We start from the raw sequence: 17,517 nt of genomic DNA, 5'->3' as shown, positions 1-17,517 counted from the left end.
AAAGGCATCCACTGCACCTTTGTAAATATTCACGGGTCAAGGCTTTGCCAAGGCTGAAATAGGAAAGTGTAGATGTTGTTGCTGTACTCCTAATTATAGTGCTTTAAGCTTTTAATTCATATACAAATTGCAAGTACTAAGCAAAATGCGTTACTGGTACAATAGTTAAAATATCTTGCTGTCAAAAGAAAAAACAGCGTAGGGGGTAGCAGTGTCTCCAACCAACTGTACATGGATGGTGGATATAATCAAAGTTAATGAAATTCTCACCTGCCATATAAAGGTCAGTTTTGACAGGGTTATTTGCTTGCCCCTTCCTCTGATTCTGTATTCTTTACTTAATTGCCTTACAGTGTCTGAGAGACAATTTTATCTGAAAATAAGCTTAGAATAAGGAAGTGTTTAGATACTTTCAAAAATGGTTAGGATCATCCAGACTCTTCCAACTTTGTATTTAATATGCAAAGTTGTGTGTTTTTTCTCAAGTGGCATTTCATTCTTGTTTAGTGAGACTTGAGTATTTTTTCTTTTTCTCATAGCGTTTTAGTTCTGTTTGAATGCTTATGTCCAGGTACTTCTCTTGACTTTCTGGCCTCCAGCTTTGAAATTACTAGTTGGAGGGATGAGATGTAGGGGGCTGTTTCTCGCTTATTTAAATACTCATTTTTATGAAACAGATAAAAATAGGCATTTCATGTAACATTGAAAATTTCCAATTATCTGCTGTAACTTAGAAGTAAAAGAGATTCTCTACCAAACTTCCATAACTGAAATCATTATGTCTGCTGCTGTATAGTTCAGATGGAATAGTGTACGTTTTAACTGTTGAATTGAATTAATTTTGGCCATTTCCACCCCCATTCCAGGTACAGGACAGGTTTCATTTGGACCTGTCTGATGAAGAAGCTGTCCATTATATGCAGAGTCTAATTGATGAAAGTGTCCATGCCCTCTTTGCAGCTGTGGTGGAGCAGATACACAAGTTTGCACAGGTGAGATATTTTCTCAGGTGGTGATCTTTGTGAAAGCTGATTAAGGTGAGAGGTTGAGAGTGGTAAGTTCAAGATTTAACTCTATTGTTTGACATTTTAGTTCATTTTCCAACAAGTTAAAAGTGTGTTCTTGCTTCCAGGACTGGAGAGCAAGCTCTTAGTCGTCCTAGAAAATTCTTTAAAGCACCTTAGCAAACATGCTAAGTGGGGCGTAACTGGTTTTATTACCAAGGAATTTCCAGCAAATTGGAAAGCTGGAGTTCTGAGGAAACATCCAGAGCTTCCTTAGCTTTCATTCCCAAAGTAAATCTGTGATAATAAACTTCCTTTCTTTCCTACCTTTGCGAGACTTACTGTACTGTGCATTACAGCTAGTTATTTTGATCACTATCAGACACAGCAGCGTGCACAGAAGGGGCCAGGAACTCTGCCCATAATAGCATCCACATCCTCTGCAGTGTTGACAGTGTACCGCAGAACATGGTCCTCAGCAGCTACGTTAGCAGCTATCCCCTATGTCAGAGGCCTCAACACAGATGGAGTTCCCAAGGGAGAATGCAGTTTTTCAGATTTGGGGCTGTAGGGGGTGGCTGAGGCCTCTTTCTGGGCCAGTGGGAATTGGGCTTCTTGCTTGTAGGAGGGTGTGCAGTGGCTGCATGCCTACATCACCAAGTAAAGGAGCTGTGGGAGTGGATCAGCTAACTGCACAGTATTAGGGCTGACAGAGATTGACCAGATCTTCCCCAAGACCTTGGAGATAGAAGAGCCTGAACCTCTAGCTGCATTGAAGGAGGAGCAAGAATATGTTGTGCTCATCAAGTTAGGAAATAGAGACTCCCAGGATGGTGACGGCTGGAACCTTGAGACTTCTGCTATTAGGAGGGATGGCTTCTATTCTACCTGCAGAATAGATTCAAGGTGATTGGGAGTAGTCAGCATGAATTTACAAAAGGGAAATCATGCCTGACCAGCCTGATAGCCACCGAAGATAAAATCACTAGCTCAGTGGACTGGGTGAGAGCTGTAGGTATTATTTATCTTGACTTCTGCAAGGCTTTGACACTGTTTTCCATAATAACCTCCTAACCAAAGTGGAGCAATATGGACTAGAGGAATGGACACTGACGTGGATTGGAAACTGCCTGGTGTGCTGGGATTGGAAGGTTGTGATCAGTGGCACAAACTCCATCTGGAGGCCAGTCACTAGTGGTGTACTCTAAGGGTTGATACTGAGGCAAAAATTGTTTAACATCTTCATTAATGACCTGGGTGATGGGTTGAAGTGAACCCTCAGCAAACTACAGACAATACAAAACTGGGAGGAGTAGCAGGCACACTGGAAGTGTGTGCTGCCATTCACAGGGACCTTGACAGGCTGGGGAAATGACCGCACGGGAAAGTCCTGAAGTTCACCAAAGGAAAATGCCAAGTACTGCACCTGGTGTGGACTAACCCCATGCGCAAGCATGGGCAAGGGGGGCAGGTGATGAGGTGGGAAGCAGCTTTTCAGAGAAAGCCCTGAAGGTTCTGGTGGACAAGTTGCACATGATGCAGCGATGTGATCTTGTGGCGAAGAAGGGCCACCAGCTTCGTTGACCACATTAGTCAGTGTTGCTGGCAGGTGGAGGGAGGTGATCTTTCCCCTCTACCCAGTGCTATGTGAGACGCATCTGGAGTGCCATGCCCCTTTTGGGGTCCCCAGTACAGGAGAGACATGGATGTGCTGGAGCGAGTCCATGCATGAGATCAAGCACTTGGAGCATCTGTCATATAACAAGAGGGTGAGAGAGCTGGGACTGTTCAGCCTGGAGAAGAGAAGGCTCAGGGGGATCTTATCAATGCATATAAATACCTGATGGAAGGGAGTAAAGAAGATGGAGTCAGACTCTTTTCAGTGGTGCCCAGTGATAGGACAAGAGACAATGGGCACAAACTGAAAGACAGGAAACTTCATCTAAACATAAAGAACTTTTTTTTACTGTGAGGGTAATCAAACACTGGGACAGGTTTCCCAGAGAGGTGGCGGAGTCTCCATCTGTGGAGATACTTAAAATCCAACAGCACAATGTTCTGAGCAACCTGTTGTGTTTGATCCTGCTTGAGCAGGGGGGTTAGACTAAATGATCTCCAGAGGTCCCATCCACCCTCATGCATTATTTGATTCTTGCTAATGGTGTGGGGTGGCAATAGAGTATTGTCTCCACTGTTTTTCTTATTAAAATTTACCCTTACTGTAGTATGGAGAATGAAATGTTTAACCACACGTATGTGTGCTGTCTTACTACAAGCCACAGTAAGACAATAAAATATTTAATTCTCATGTTGAATAAAACTGTATTCACAAAAGCAGTTCTTGTTTCAACTTACAATGTTTTTTCCTTAAAGCCTTACACTATTTGCTTTAAGTATTAGACTCATGACAAGAAATGGAATTGAGAGGAAAAATGAAACCAATCTGAAAAGCCAGTCATTATCCCAGCTTTTTTTATTGATTCTTTCTTCAAAAGATTGATCAAATTCTGCTAGAAACTGAGGAGAACTATTTTTATGGCTATCCATTTTCCTAAAGGTCTTCCAACTAATCTGTTGTGTCCTGCAAACTTAATTTTTATTTTGAAAAATCACACTACAGTGCAGGTTAAGAAGCAAAAATGTCATTTCCATCTGCATATATATTTAATAAAGGTGATCTTTTACATAATGTAAAAAAAAGAAGTAATTATATGAAAATGTTGCAAAATTTGTTGTCATTCATTATGGATTACTTTGATCATAGGATGGAGGATGGTAATTTCATAAGACAAAGTGAAAAATGCCTAGCATCTACCTTGGGGTTCAAAAGAAAAATTTAAAAAGCTATTACAAAGATTCAAGATTAAAATTTTAATTGTCTCCAATATGTGTATAGACCTTTCTTTTAATCACATACTGACAGTCACTTTTTTTAAGACATGTCTTTTTACTTCATTGGTTTTAGGTGACTGCCAGACTCTCCCAGATAATTGTTATTGCATTTGTGAAGCTGTATTAATCAGAGTTTACAGGTTTGATTTAGGTGACCTTTTCTTTTTCCATTCAGACTTGTTCTTGCTTGACCTTTCTTCAGCACTTACAACTACTTTTAAAATCACAGGACAGATTTGTTCAGAATATTTAAAAGTACCTAGGAATTTGAACCTGAGGCTTCTAGCTCCCAGGAATGGTGTTCTAAGCAACAGGCTGATACATACAGCAGCAGGCACCAATTGCATCTTCCATTCATATTTTGGGAGTTAAAAAGCAAGCCCCACAGTGTGTATTGCACTTTGGATACCAAATAAGCAGATGTGACAGCCACTAATGCAAGCCTGATCCAGTTGTCTCATTTTGGGGTTTTTACCTCTCCAGCTGGCTGATGCTGGGTTCCAGCATGGAGACTTTTGGGCTGTTTTTCCTGAGGCTTTGAGCTCTCCTCATGCACTGCTGCAGAGTTTGCTACCTATATGTTTTTAGCTTTCCTTTCTACTTTTGGGATCGGGTGCCTAAATTGAAAACAATCATGTGTTGCTTTGTAAGTGTTTAAGGCGTCTCTTGGCTCTATGTGATATAGGATTCTTCTGCTAGTTTTGGAGTTGAGATTATTGCCTTCATTCATGTTCTGTAAATAATTACACTTGCAGGCTTCCCCCTGCAAGAATACTGGATGCTTATAAGTTTGAGGAGAATTCAAAGAGAATAGTCGCAAATTAATCAGCAGTTGACAAGTCTTAAGAATCTGAGCTCTATTTATATATTTAAAAAACTTACCAAAAGATCCACCAAAATAGAATGTAATTAATGTCTATTCTCTTTATATTACAAATGAGATAGGACACTTTTTAGTGATATTTAGTACTTCATTAGTCAAAATCATTATCTTTCCTTTTTGTCTGAGACAGTCTTAAGAATTTGCTGCTGGAGTCTTCACAGAGTCTGTAAATCGTTGAACAAATGAACAATTAATGCATCATTGAATTTGCTGTAAAGCAGTCATCTTACACAATGGCCAATTGAAGCTTTCAATTTGTTCATGTATAATGCTGCACTGAATTTCCAATGGCCTTGCTCTTAATAGTAATAGAAGTTGTCAAAAAAAAAAAACAACCAAAACCAAAAAAACCCAGTACACAGGTATTATGACACAAGCTTAAACAGCAGATTTTGGCCTAATGCCACACAATTTTTCATTTGAAATGCCCTTCAGCATGTTTTCTTGTTTATCAATAGGTATTTATTCTTTTACTGCCTCCAAAATAGGCCTACGAGGAATCTGTGCTGTCTACTGCAACAGTTAAGAGCTTTTTAATAAGGTTCATTATTATAGTAACTGGTGTGTATCAGCATTCTATATGTCACGCTGTAGTAAGTAAAGCTCTTGGATAAAGCAATCTAGATATTTTGGTATCAGCTTGGTATTGTTCTTTTGTAACAATATTGTAAATTGAGTTCAGTTCAAAGCTGTGTTACGAAGGCTTTAGTTTCTAATGCATCTCTATTATTTTATCAGATATTTTACAGACCTTTTTATGTAGTACTTGTCTCCTTAATGGTTATCAAAAACTGTTGTCTCAAAAGTAAATAAATTTAACATTTAGAATAAGTTAATGGTGTTATACAATGGTGCTCAAGAGGAGAAAAAGTGCATACTAATTTTAGTTGGTACTAATGAAGACTGGATAGCCATTTCTCCCTGGAGAGTAATTTTCATTTTAGCAGCATTATTTATTTCTGTAGAGGAAGGAAACAATCTCCAGTTGAAATTACTAATTTCACATTTTATTTCCCTTGTAAATTTACAAGTCAAGTCAGTTGCATTCAGGACTCATATTAAGTAGTGATTAAAAAAAGTGAAAGCTTGGGGAATGAGGGGTGTCCCACCTAAAATGTAGCTGTACAATTTGGGGTTGTACTAATGGTTGGCTGCTCTCTGTTTAGGAGCAAACTCAAATCAAGCTGTAGATGTTAAGTGGCTTTAGGATATCTCCAAACTGTGGTCCCAGTGCTGCTGCATCCCAGAATGCAGCTGTAGTTCCTTTGCCTCAGGACAGGGCTTCTATTTTCCTCCTATTGAATGCAAGAATAAAATAGGGAACATCTACCAGCAGGATTGTGTAGATTGGATGAAAACATTTGTCAAGGGGCATATAGAGTTGGTCTCCATGCTGTTTGTTCTCCTGAAGGGTTGTGAAAATCGCCTGCCTTTAGGCATTTTACCATGTTTTTAAACACAGAGTGCAATTTACACATAACTTTTGTCCTTTGAGAGTAAATCAAGTTGAATAAACACTGTGTTATTTGTTTTTTGTTTCCTTTTAGTATTGGAGAAAATAAGTCTTTTGCCTATCTGTGGTGGAAACAAGCAAATGCACAAGAAAGAGACTTTCTCAAGCCCTTGTGGACTTCACCAAACAGTTTTGGAAGGCAAAAGCTGCAGGTTTGGTAGCGTGGAGAATTGAGAGCTCAGGAGGTAGAGAAGCTTTTTTACTCTCCTTTCACTGAAGGTTTAAAACCAACCATTTTTTAAAGGAAAATGGTTGTTTATACCGTCCTTGGGGCTCAGATGCTATGGCATTTCTTTCCAACGAAAACATTTGAGCCTCAAAGGTTGAAGTAAGCAACTTCCTCTCAAGCCAAAGATAACTGGAAGAGGCTGGATTTGATGGTAAATTCTTGTACCTGTTAATATATTTTCTTATTTAAAAATAGAAATCATTGCTGTACCGAACACGAGTATGTACAAAGTTACAGCAGTGAGGCTACAGTTCCTCGGTGCAGAAAAAACACAAAACTATCGCAATCTCCTCTCTTCCCTTCCCACCAACTTTGTTCCTTGAGTAAGTTTTAAATGTAATTTGTATGATCCTTTATTTCCCACCTTGGGCAATGTTATCGTTTAGAAAGGACAATAATTTCTTCCCCGTGCTTACAAAAATGTTTTTGAGTGCTGATAAGTTAGCCAGCTGTAGGCAGCCAATTAAATCATCACTAACAGGCTCACCAACCGGAATGCACAGTGAGCGGTTCAGTATTTCACACTTTAGCTCTAAATGTTTTCTGTACAGTGATTATATATTCTTGACTCTAATAAAGTCTTTGTTGTTGCAGTCTTGAGGTGTTCTGTTTTGTCTTTTTAATCTTACCTGCTGAGACATGGCATACTAGAGGATTATGTTCATAAGTCTTGGCTTTTTGCAAGGATTTTCACTCCTCAGTTTGCTTGATGCAGGAATAAGGCCACTCATAAAATGACTTTTGTGCCACATGTTGAGTTCATAATGAATCTGTTTTGAATGATCAACAATGTAATTAGCTCTTCATAAATGTGTGGATCTCTTCAAAGGGTGCTTTTATACTACTGTATTTTTTTTTTAATAATAATTTAAGTCAGGAAGAAACCCCTCCCAATTATAAAGGTAAGCAGGACTGATTTGAATCTGAATCTGACTGATATTTGTGAGTCAGTCTTGCTTTGTGCTTCTTTTGCTAGCAAACACCAAAAGAGCTTTGATGGAGGAAAACCCACTAGAGCTGTGATGGGCCCTTAGTTGTTTCAGCATATTACCCAAATTAGCTAGTTAAGCACAAAGTTGGTTCAGCCCCTCTTTTTCCCCTGTATATGTGACTTAGAGGAACTGTATTACCCTAGTTACTTAGTGCTTGTGTTAGCTGGCAAAACACAATGCCACAGAAGAGCCATAATAGTACCTCTTATCTTTAGTTGACTCTTCTTTGGAGAAGTAGTAATTATAATTTTCTTGTGTGTGTGTTTTTTTTTTTTTTGTCTTGCTTCGTCTGGCAAAAATACATATTTCTCTACTGCCTCAATTTCCCATGAACTCATTCTCCATACAGTACTTTGTGTTATCTTATAAGGGTATTTTTGAAAGCATGGAATTTTCAGACATTCAAAGAAAATTCTACAGAAAAATTTGTCTCTTTTAATTTGTTTTGAAGGGGGATCCTATGTAGTCACATAACTTGTTGATTTGTATGATGTGGCCACACTTCATTTTGCTGAGTTCTTGACTCCTGATCCCCAGCCCTTTCCACTGTATATGTTCTAGAACTTTCCCTCCAGTTCTTTTGAAGAAAACTCTTCTTTTGAAGAAGACTTCCTCTTCCCCTTGCCCAAGACTACTTATGAAGAATATGGGCATGAGCTGCTCTGCACCAGTTGACCAGACAAGGCAAGGATGACTCCTTGTTAAAATCCAAAAGACATCATCAACCTGAACTTACAGCACATTCCACTTTGCAAAGAGGTTTATAAAGTGTTAAATGTAACTTTTATAAACACATTAGGAATGAATGCATGGTTGTTCACTGTGTCTTGTAGCTTAAAATGAATATAATAACCTGTTCATGTGCTGGACTATGCAACAGTCTATTAAAACTATACACTAAGTCAGTTATAAATGTTAGCATGTGAACCGAAATGGAATCTGAGTGTGATACGTAAGGCTTAGGAAGACCCTGACTTCACTGTAAATCACTGACCACTTCATAAATGGAGAACCTCAGGCACAGAAAAGGAAAAGCTTGCCTGAGTCAGTGGAACATAATCTAACCAGTGTGCTCATCTGTGTTTCTGCTTGTTGAGTGACCTTGCATATTTTTTCAGTGTATTTTCCAAAGAATTTTGTAGAACACTTACCATCTGAGTGCTGACAAACTATCTGGATATGTTCTGATCAAACGAGTGACTGTTTTGGGGATGATCTACATATTCTGTTCCCAGCTCCTGTGAACCCTTACAGCATGAAGAACAGGACAGCACTGGGACTGCTACAACATACTAGATATAAGTAAATTCATTATTTCATATTCAAATTCATTATTCATATGTCTTCTAAATACCAAAAATTGTTGGAAATGGTTCTTAGAAGTCCACATATCAATAGATTTTTATTTTTTTTAATCCTGATATACAAAATAAGTTCTGACTTTATTTTGTAAAATCTAATAGCTCTTAGCACTTCATGCAGCATCATCTAGTTAAAGTAAAACAAAACAAAAAACCTGAGGGGATTAAGCTATTTGTTTTGAAAGAAGGGGTTTCTTTTTTGATATGTTCTTTTTTGATATGTTAGTCTAAAGCTCTGACTAACTGGAATAAGAATGTTTAATGGGTTATCTATCACAGCTCGATATCTCTATGCAATCAGTACTGTGAGTATATTATGTGTCTGTCTCTAACTTCTGAATCCCTTGAATAACTACTACCAATTTTGATTTGCGGGGTACAAATCTTAAAGGTGAAATTCCTACATGTTTCACAAAGGTAGATTGCCAGTCAGTGGAAGGTCCCCAGGGAATGTCAGACAGCAGTTTCACCCTGTGCATGTCTTTGTATGCATATGTGGGGGGCCTATACACACACAAAATGCTACATAGAGTGAGGCTGTGAGCTCCATCATGTGTATCAAAGCATGATGCAGTAGCTGGTAGGAAACCAAACTGTAGCAGTTGTGTCGCAGAATAACTTGTCAAAAGTCGTCCTGTTAAGTCTCTCCAGGAAGCATTGCAGGAGAAAAAGAAACAGAACAGTCAAAAAATAATTTTGCCATGGGCTTGTTTTACCCAGCAGTTGTATTTTGTATAACTAGAGATAAAAAGTACTATAAAGCCAGCTTGTGGGTGCATTATTTGCCTTTTGACATCCATCTTGGTTTCATCCTGATTTTATTTTCTTCTGGAATCTCTGGTGGTCTTTCTGTTGGGATTGAGGGTGAGAGAAGCAAAAGAAATTGTTCTATCTTTTTTTTTTTTTTTTCCTTCTTACCTATACGCTGTCATTGGTTGTTTTCAATTACCAGTGCTTCAGGAGCGGAAAGTGGTACAGTCATCTTTTTTTCTTTTTTTGGGCAAGAAGCAGTAATTACCAAAATAGTATTGGGGGTGGGGGAAGTGGAGTGGGAAAGAGAGGGATGGGCTCTTAGCTTTAATATAAAAGGTATATATCCTTTTGGCAAGAAATGTCCTTGTTCTTATAGACAGTTACCTGGCTTTGTTCTTCTTGTGTGCAATCTAAAATAAAAAGCACTTTTGCAAGGCTTTGGGGGAATAATGGCTTTGGAAGAGGGAATTAGGAACAGAGAATGGGAATCTTAACACCTCCTTGCAGAGTGGGGTAGCAGCAAAGAGGTAATATGGCTAAATGGCCTCCCTTTTGTAGTCAGCAAAGGTTTTACTGACAAGACCCGGTATCATCAGCGGATGGTAAAATACCATGGTTGTTATTAAGTATCTGAAGCACGTACATTTAAGGAGTCTTAAGGGAGTAATTGAAATGGACTCCCTTAGACTGGATATTGGGAAATTTGACTTCACGGAAATGGTTATCAAGCATTGGGACAGGCTGCCCAGGGAAGTGGTGGAGTCGCCATCCCTGGAGGTATTTAAAAGACATTTGGATGAGGTGCTTAGGGACATGGTGTAGTGGTGGACTTGGCAGTGTTAGGTTTACGGTTGGACTCAATGATCTTAAAGGTCTTTTCCAACCTATACGATTCTGTGATTCTGTGAAAACAGATAGCAGGCGGATTCTGTTAAAATAGATTTTTGTAACCTCTTCAGCAGATGTGATGATTCTTTGTAATAGTGAAGCTACTTGAAGTGCAATATTGCTGTCCTCCTGTCCTTCCAAGCAGCCATGACTTAGAAGGGACTCTGCTGGGGGGAAGAAATTTCATTTTGGAGGGTAAAATACCTAATCCCATTTGCTTGTAGAGTATTGAGCAGGGAAGCAGTTCACCTGCATGGGTTCAAACCTGAAACAGCAGGAACGTTGCTTGGAGAGGAATTCATAGCTTATCTACACACAGGCATTAATCAGTTAAGCTGTGTGCAGGATGGTCCTTTCCAAAGTGGATTAAACTATACCACAGAGAGGTACTTAAATTCTGAATAAAGCCTCTCCACAATTAAATGTTGTGCAAAATTTAACAGAGCCACTTTGAATTCCTTCCCTTGACAGAAACGTGTTTGTCCTAATTTTTTCCCTATCTCCTTCATCAATGGTGAGGCATCAGAAGGTAGCGATTTTACAGACTTGCTCTGAGGAGGATGTTCAATTCATAACTGCACGGAAAGTAAAGCTATGTGAAGGCAGGTCTGAGCCAATGTGGGGACTCTGGGGAGCTCTGGGATCAGTTCTTCCATGGCCAAGCCATTCAGTTTGCTCCAGCCTGTAGTCCTCAGAGTGACAGTCAGATAATGGCACTTTCCTCATCTCGCTAGGTGCTTAGACATTAATTGAATATGTAATGGGTGAATCATATGGATACACATTCCAGTGTGAAACAAACTGCTTCATCTGTCCTTGATCTATAAAATAGGAAGACTTTTTGTGCAGTCCTTTTTTCAGTGTGTCTTCTTTCACTGGGAATCAGATTGTGAAGTTAATTGTAACCAAAGGCTTTTCTCTCCCATGTCTGTTTAATATAACATCTCTCACTGATTAGAGGCTGAAGGACCCATATTGCGAAAGAAAAATGGCTTTTTTTTTTTTTTAATAGGTTTATTTTCTGGCACAGTCATATATAAACAGTTTTCTAGCTGAGAAGATGGGAAGTAATTAGGGAAAATCTCTGCTTTTAACAAACCATTCACAAACTACTTCCCTTTGAACTTTAGGTGGAATAACAAGCTCCATGTCTGCATGCAGGTATAGAGAGGTGCCTACTTATCTTGCCTAGCTGGTGTTGTAGTGCTGTGACAGGGGCACTGTGACCCCAGGAGAGGGACAGAGCTTTTTTTCTCTTCCAGTAAATACTGGTTTGGTTTTCTCCCCATATCTGGTGATGTCAGCTGTACTCATTCAGTCCAGTCAGCCGTCTGTCACCTTTCTAATGCTGTATCATTGTCAACTGACATACCAGAAAGAGATTTCTGACGAAAGCACAACTGGTCTAGTGGCAGTGTCTATTCCCTGAAGTAGGCAGCTTCCATTTCAGCTTAAACTTGGGGTTTTTTTTTTTCCCTTTGGCTGTCCCTGCTGGGAGCTGTTCTTGTGTGGATAACTGCTTCACTCCTGACGCTCAGGTCTGATCATGCAGTGACTGACGCGGATACAAAGTTTTCCGACCCAGCAAAGGTGAAGAGGAGATGGCTGATGCTGTAATGATTATCTGATTCATTCACCAACCTCAAGGGTGAGGACAGCAGCATGCATGGCAGGAAGCTCCTTCTTTAAAGGAGTGATTCAGCTGAGGTCTCTGACCAGGTTCTGCAAAGGCGGCATTACACCAGAAGTTAATTCAGTTTCTTTTCCAAGGGAAAGCACAGCAACAGACCGTGGGATAAGAAATGAGGTCGTTTTAAAAATTAAATACATGGTAGAGAGCTGGCTACTACAAGAGCTGTACTTGTTGAAATTCTGAATGGTTTCTGAAATTCTGAAAAATGTAGTTATGTAGTTCGGAGGTGTTTTGTGTGGTTAGTCCACACAATTTACTAAAACCTGTGGTGGTATCTTTTCAAGGATATTGGGCCATATTGCATTTACCTTTACCAAGTTGCAGACAACATGCCAATAACAAGGTGCTGAGTGGAATCTTACTCTGCAAACAAGGAGATGACAGGTCTTAGCTCCCATTCTAACTTGACAGACACTACTTTTGAAATAATAGCTGAGAGGCTCTGTGTTACAGTCCTGGCTGTGGCTTTCATTCTCGATTGGCCTTGAAGATTTTTCACGTTTTGAACTTCTATTTCCCTCCCAGCTCTGTAAAGTCAGTGGTGCAGGACCTGTTTTTAGCTTGTCTCACACAAGAAGTACCGTAGCTTGGGGCTTTAATTTCAGATGGATCTGGGAAGTGCCATTATAATCTGGCAAGTAGCAATGCATTTTGATTGCATTTTGCATTCAGCCTTGGTTTGTTGGCTTGTATTTGTTCCATACGTTAGAGTTGAAAGATGCCTGAAGAAATGTACTTGCTGGAACTCCTGTTCCTGTCAAACACTGTTCTGGCGGTTCTCTCCATCCTTCTGTCTTAAAAAGCTATAGTAAAAAAATAGGGAGAATGAAAATGTTTCTTTCCTTTCATTAAATAATCCTAAAGTTCTGTACATGCAAACAGAAAGCTTAACAGCAAAATAAGATGATCAGTTTTTCAGCTTAAGCAAGCAATAGCCACAAGACATATTGTTAGGCCTTTTTATCAGGGTCCATGTTTTCTGCATCCGCGTCATCCAGCTTAATGGGTACCTGATCCTGATTTAATATGCTGCAACAGATAAATTATTTTATTCAATGAAGAGATATAGCCAGAAGGATAGCTAAAAGCTGTACATTTTTCCTAGTTTAACACCATATGGATTGTAAATGGGCATGTACAAGAACAACTGAGAATTAGGAGTTCCAAGGATTGTTTTCTCATTTACAGTTAGAGCTATATAATAAGCAAGAAGACCAACTCATTTAAGACTTGTAAATCAGCATAAATCAGGACACCCACAGTTCAGTCTTGACGTCTCCATTATGTGTGTATACAGAAGGCTTACTTAGCATATGCTTTTCCACTATTTCATTATTTTGTTGCACATGTTAATATCCCTGGTCCTGTACCTACTAATGCAACCTACTAGAGTTGAGCCTTTTGTTCAGTCATAAAGACTATGCTTTTTGTTGCTCAGTTTTTTGCATATTGAGTTCTACTGCATTATTATTGTAGCTTGCCATTTTTCAGCCATGGTGTTGGTACTAGTGAAAAGGCAAGCTCAGATGTGGTGGTGGGCTTACCAGCTATCCTAATTTTTGTGAGTACAGAGTGTTGACCTTTGACTAGAATATCGCTGAAGATGCAATCACTGCTCACATACTTGACTACAGTTTACGCAATGTACTGTCCTGTAATACGGGAGCAGGAAAAAGAAATCTGGGTTTGCAGTTGGTGCCATACAGGCACAGATTCAGGGCAATTAATCCTACTAGATCAAAGCTGCCAGGTATACGCATGTTCTAATCCTGTAGATTACAGTATCTACAGGATTCTGTTCAGTTCTTTGCTGTCCTTGGATAACTGCTGAGTAATCTCTTCCTTCCTGTTTGTCTTGCCAGACAAGCAGGTAAGGATCATCAACCTTAGCTTTATATTGTGATATTTGGATCACAGATTAGGATTTCTAAAGGAAATTTGTTTAAGGTAGGTCCCAGATCTAACCAATATCCCTCCTGGGTGCTAGCTATTGCTCTAGAAGAGCATGGGTTATCCATATTTTCCATGTTATATTTGCCATCCTGACATGGAGGTCTTGGCTACCCCAGGCCATTTCAAATGGCACCACGTGCTTAGTTTTAGCCAAATTGAATCAAGGCTTATGTGCCTATTTTAGGATGAGCTAACTCTGAAATTATTAGATTTCACTGACTGTACTGAGTAGATTTCCACGGACCATGCTGGGAACTTAGATGCGGGTATTTATATGAAGCTGAAATACACACATGGCAATTCTGTTTTCCAGTACTGGCATGTTCCTTGCAAGGACCAAACAGAGGGCATCCCTAACTGGATCTCCCAGTCATGGGAAGTTTGGATAATTTTAAGGGTCCTAATGGGTTCTTACTAGTTGGCAGGGGAGAGGTTCAAGGCACTAGGCCACCTCCTTCTCTAAGAGGAGGTCACAGTCATTGGCATGCAGATGTTATGTTACTCTCTGAGCAGTGGAATTCACTGAGAGGTGTGCATTAAGTGTGCATCCAAATGACATTTAGGCTTTAATTTGTTTGATTGTATGGTCAAACACTTGTTTTCTAGGTACAGGAATGTTCAGAGAAAGGGTTAGTCCCATCACGTTTTCATCCAGCTGGTTACCTTGAAAAGATCATTGTTTCCATGAGCCCAACTTCTGCAGTTTGGAGCTTCACATATAGTGAAGTATTAGGAGTATAGACCCGTCACTGAGCACTGAGATACTTTTCCCACACTAAAATGCCCATAAACTTAGGTAGAATGAGAGGTCTTCCCCCAGAACCATAGGAGATGGTGGTGTCCCAAAAGATGGACTGCTTTTACCTAAATTTATTAGTAGATGATGTTGCAGCAGTGAATACCACCTCTTAGAAATGCCATCTTCTCAGAAGCTAGAGCAGAGTCAATTGTATTTCACACAGCTAGGCACATCAACCAAGCTTAAATCACAGAGTAGATAATTACATTGCCCTAGGAAATCAACTAGCTCTTCTGTTATGCCCAGCTTTAGGCTCTAAATCTTCATGTAGCATCCAATTGCCATGGTAGCTAGGCTTCAGATGTGCTTGCTCTGATCTCTATTCTTTACCTACTTTCAGGTGTTTTGTGAAGCTTAAAATAATGAATGTGTTCAGGTCCTGGTAGTGGAAAGATGCCAGGTGAGGCATAAATTATTAACTTTTGTAAGGTAGAGAGTTGCATGAATTATCTGAAGTTCAATAAGAATTTGTACTGATACTGCAGTTTTCGAATGTCTCTTGAAGATTTTATTGATTATTCCCCCCCTCTTTTGTTTAATTCCATAAAATCCAGCATGATTGAGGGTGGGAAGGAGGCTACTTTTATTTTCTTTTATTTATTTATTTATTTATTTCCAATCTAAGTAATTTAAGAAAGGAGCTTTACTTGAATTTGAAATCATTGCAGTGAATTTCTGCTGGCACAATAAGGGGCAGACTTGATCCCAGTGCTCCATAGATACCATGCTAGCTGTTTGCCATTTCATATGTATGAACAGTTTATCCAGTCTCCTTTAAATCCTGTATATCTGGCATCAGGGATCCAGGTGGTTCTTATTTCATCTGTTGCATCCATCTGTGTTGTCTTCTCTTGAACTTTTGAATTTGTAAGCTCTTGTGAGCAAGGATCATATCATTACATTTGCATAATGATTCTCACCACAGGTCTAGAATCTCTGAGCATTTCTATAATACAAACAATTATGGAAGAAACCAGCAATCCAAGCCCAAATGAAAAGGCACATGTAAATTACATAGCTGGATCTTGATAGTTAAATTAACTGTAAAATGAGAAGGGACACTAGATAGCTGCATAGAAGACAGGAGAAGCCCTCTGAAGAAAATGTATAACTTCTGCTAGAAATAATTCAACTCACACATTTTCACTTTTGTCAACCTGAAAATATCAGAAAAAAAATAGGGTATTGTTTTCTAAATCAAAGTGAGAAGAACTGTCAACTATTTTCGTTAAAGCAAACTGTATAAGCACCCAGTGAAATCCTTCAAGTCAGACTGCTAGACTGCGCCAAATAACTTCTGGTGGAGAACAAAACAGTTAAGATATTCAGATAGCTTACCATTATGTAGGATAGAGCTGCAAAGAAATTACTTGTCTAAAAGTTCAGTCAGAAAAATGTTAGTTAAGGTGGCAGTAACACATCATTGTAAATTTCTGACTCCATACCATGAAGCTGTGTGTTGGATTGCAAAAAACAGATAGCAAGCTTTGTCGTAACAAAATCATAGAACGGTTTGGGTTGCAAGGGCCCTTTAAAAGTCATCTAGTCCAACCTCCCTGCAATGAGCAGGGACATCTCCAACTACATCAGGTTGCTCAGAGCCCTGTCCAACCTGACCTTGAATGTTTCCAGGGATGGGGCATCTACCACCTCTCTGGGCAACCTGCTCCAGTGTTTCACCACCCTCATTGTAAAAAAAAAAAAGTCTTCCTTATATCTAGTCTGAATCTACCCTTGTTTAGGTTAAAACCGTTACCCCTTGTTCTATCCCTACAGGCCCTACTAAAAAGTCTGCCCTCATTTTTCTTCTAAGCCCCCTTTAAGTATTGAAAGGCTGCAGTAAGGTCTTCCTGGAGCCTTCTCTTCTCCAGGATGAACAACCCCAGCTCTCTCAGCCTTTCTTTGCAGGAGAGGTGTTCCATCCCTCTGATCACAAAATAGTTGTGCCTTTGGCCCCAAGTGTATTTTGAGTGCTTCCCATCCTTTTGGAATGAAATCCTAAAAAACTCCAAGTCCTACCTCGTTCATAGCGTGACACACCTGCCCCTGAACAAACAGCCGTTTCTGATAAAATCCCATGGGGTTTTGCATCTACCAATCTGCTGTCAGAAGTTAAACAAGACTTTATTGGAAATGTGAAAAGAAAGAAAACGATGCAAATGTTTACAATAAAGTTGTGTCTATGCATGTCTGTCTTGTACGAGGAGATCCAACTACTTCAGACCCCTCCAAGCATCTAGTCATAGGCCATGGTAGCCAATCTAGCTTTGAAAAGCAAGTTACATAGCAGAAGTAGGTAGTGAAAGCATAGCTGTTATGCTTCCTTCTCCATTTCACAAGCCAGAAGTCTTCAGCCCTTGGGCTGCTTACTTTACATATGTCTAAAATTGTGCCCGCAATATTGATAGAGTTGTCTGAATTCTGTCGTTGCACAGGCCAGCATGTGAGTGTAGAAAGCATTCCCATAAGCCATGCTGTAACCATTTCACAAAGAAAATCACTTGTAGGATGAATACATTACTTCGATATTCCATCTTTACACATACATTTCTACCCT

General features: G+C 39.5%; 1 protein-coding gene across 1 annotated transcript in view; it reads left to right on the top strand.

The window, feature by feature from the left end:
• Positions 1-7,114, top strand: part of PIK3C3 (phosphatidylinositol 3-kinase catalytic subunit type 3) — an 81,820-nt gene extending 74,706 nt beyond the window's left edge. The window contains exons 24-25 of the mRNA XM_072860074.1: positions 867-992; positions 6,327-7,114. Of these exons, the coding sequence (XP_072716175.1) occupies positions 867-992; positions 6,327-6,341 (141 nt within the window). The 3' untranslated portion in view covers positions 6,342-7,114. The remainder of the gene's footprint in view (positions 1-866; positions 993-6,326) is intronic.
• The last annotated feature ends 10,403 nt before the right edge of the window (positions 7,115-17,517 follow it).

The sequence above is a fragment of the Ciconia boyciana genome, chromosome 4 (genome assembly GCF_034638445.1).
Source record: "Ciconia boyciana chromosome 4, ASM3463844v1, whole genome shotgun sequence".
Classification (NCBI taxonomy): Eukaryota; Metazoa; Chordata; class Aves; order Ciconiiformes; family Ciconiidae; genus Ciconia; species Ciconia boyciana.
The sequence above is the reverse complement of the archived record's forward strand: the minus strand, read 5'-3'. Positions and strand labels throughout refer to the sequence as shown.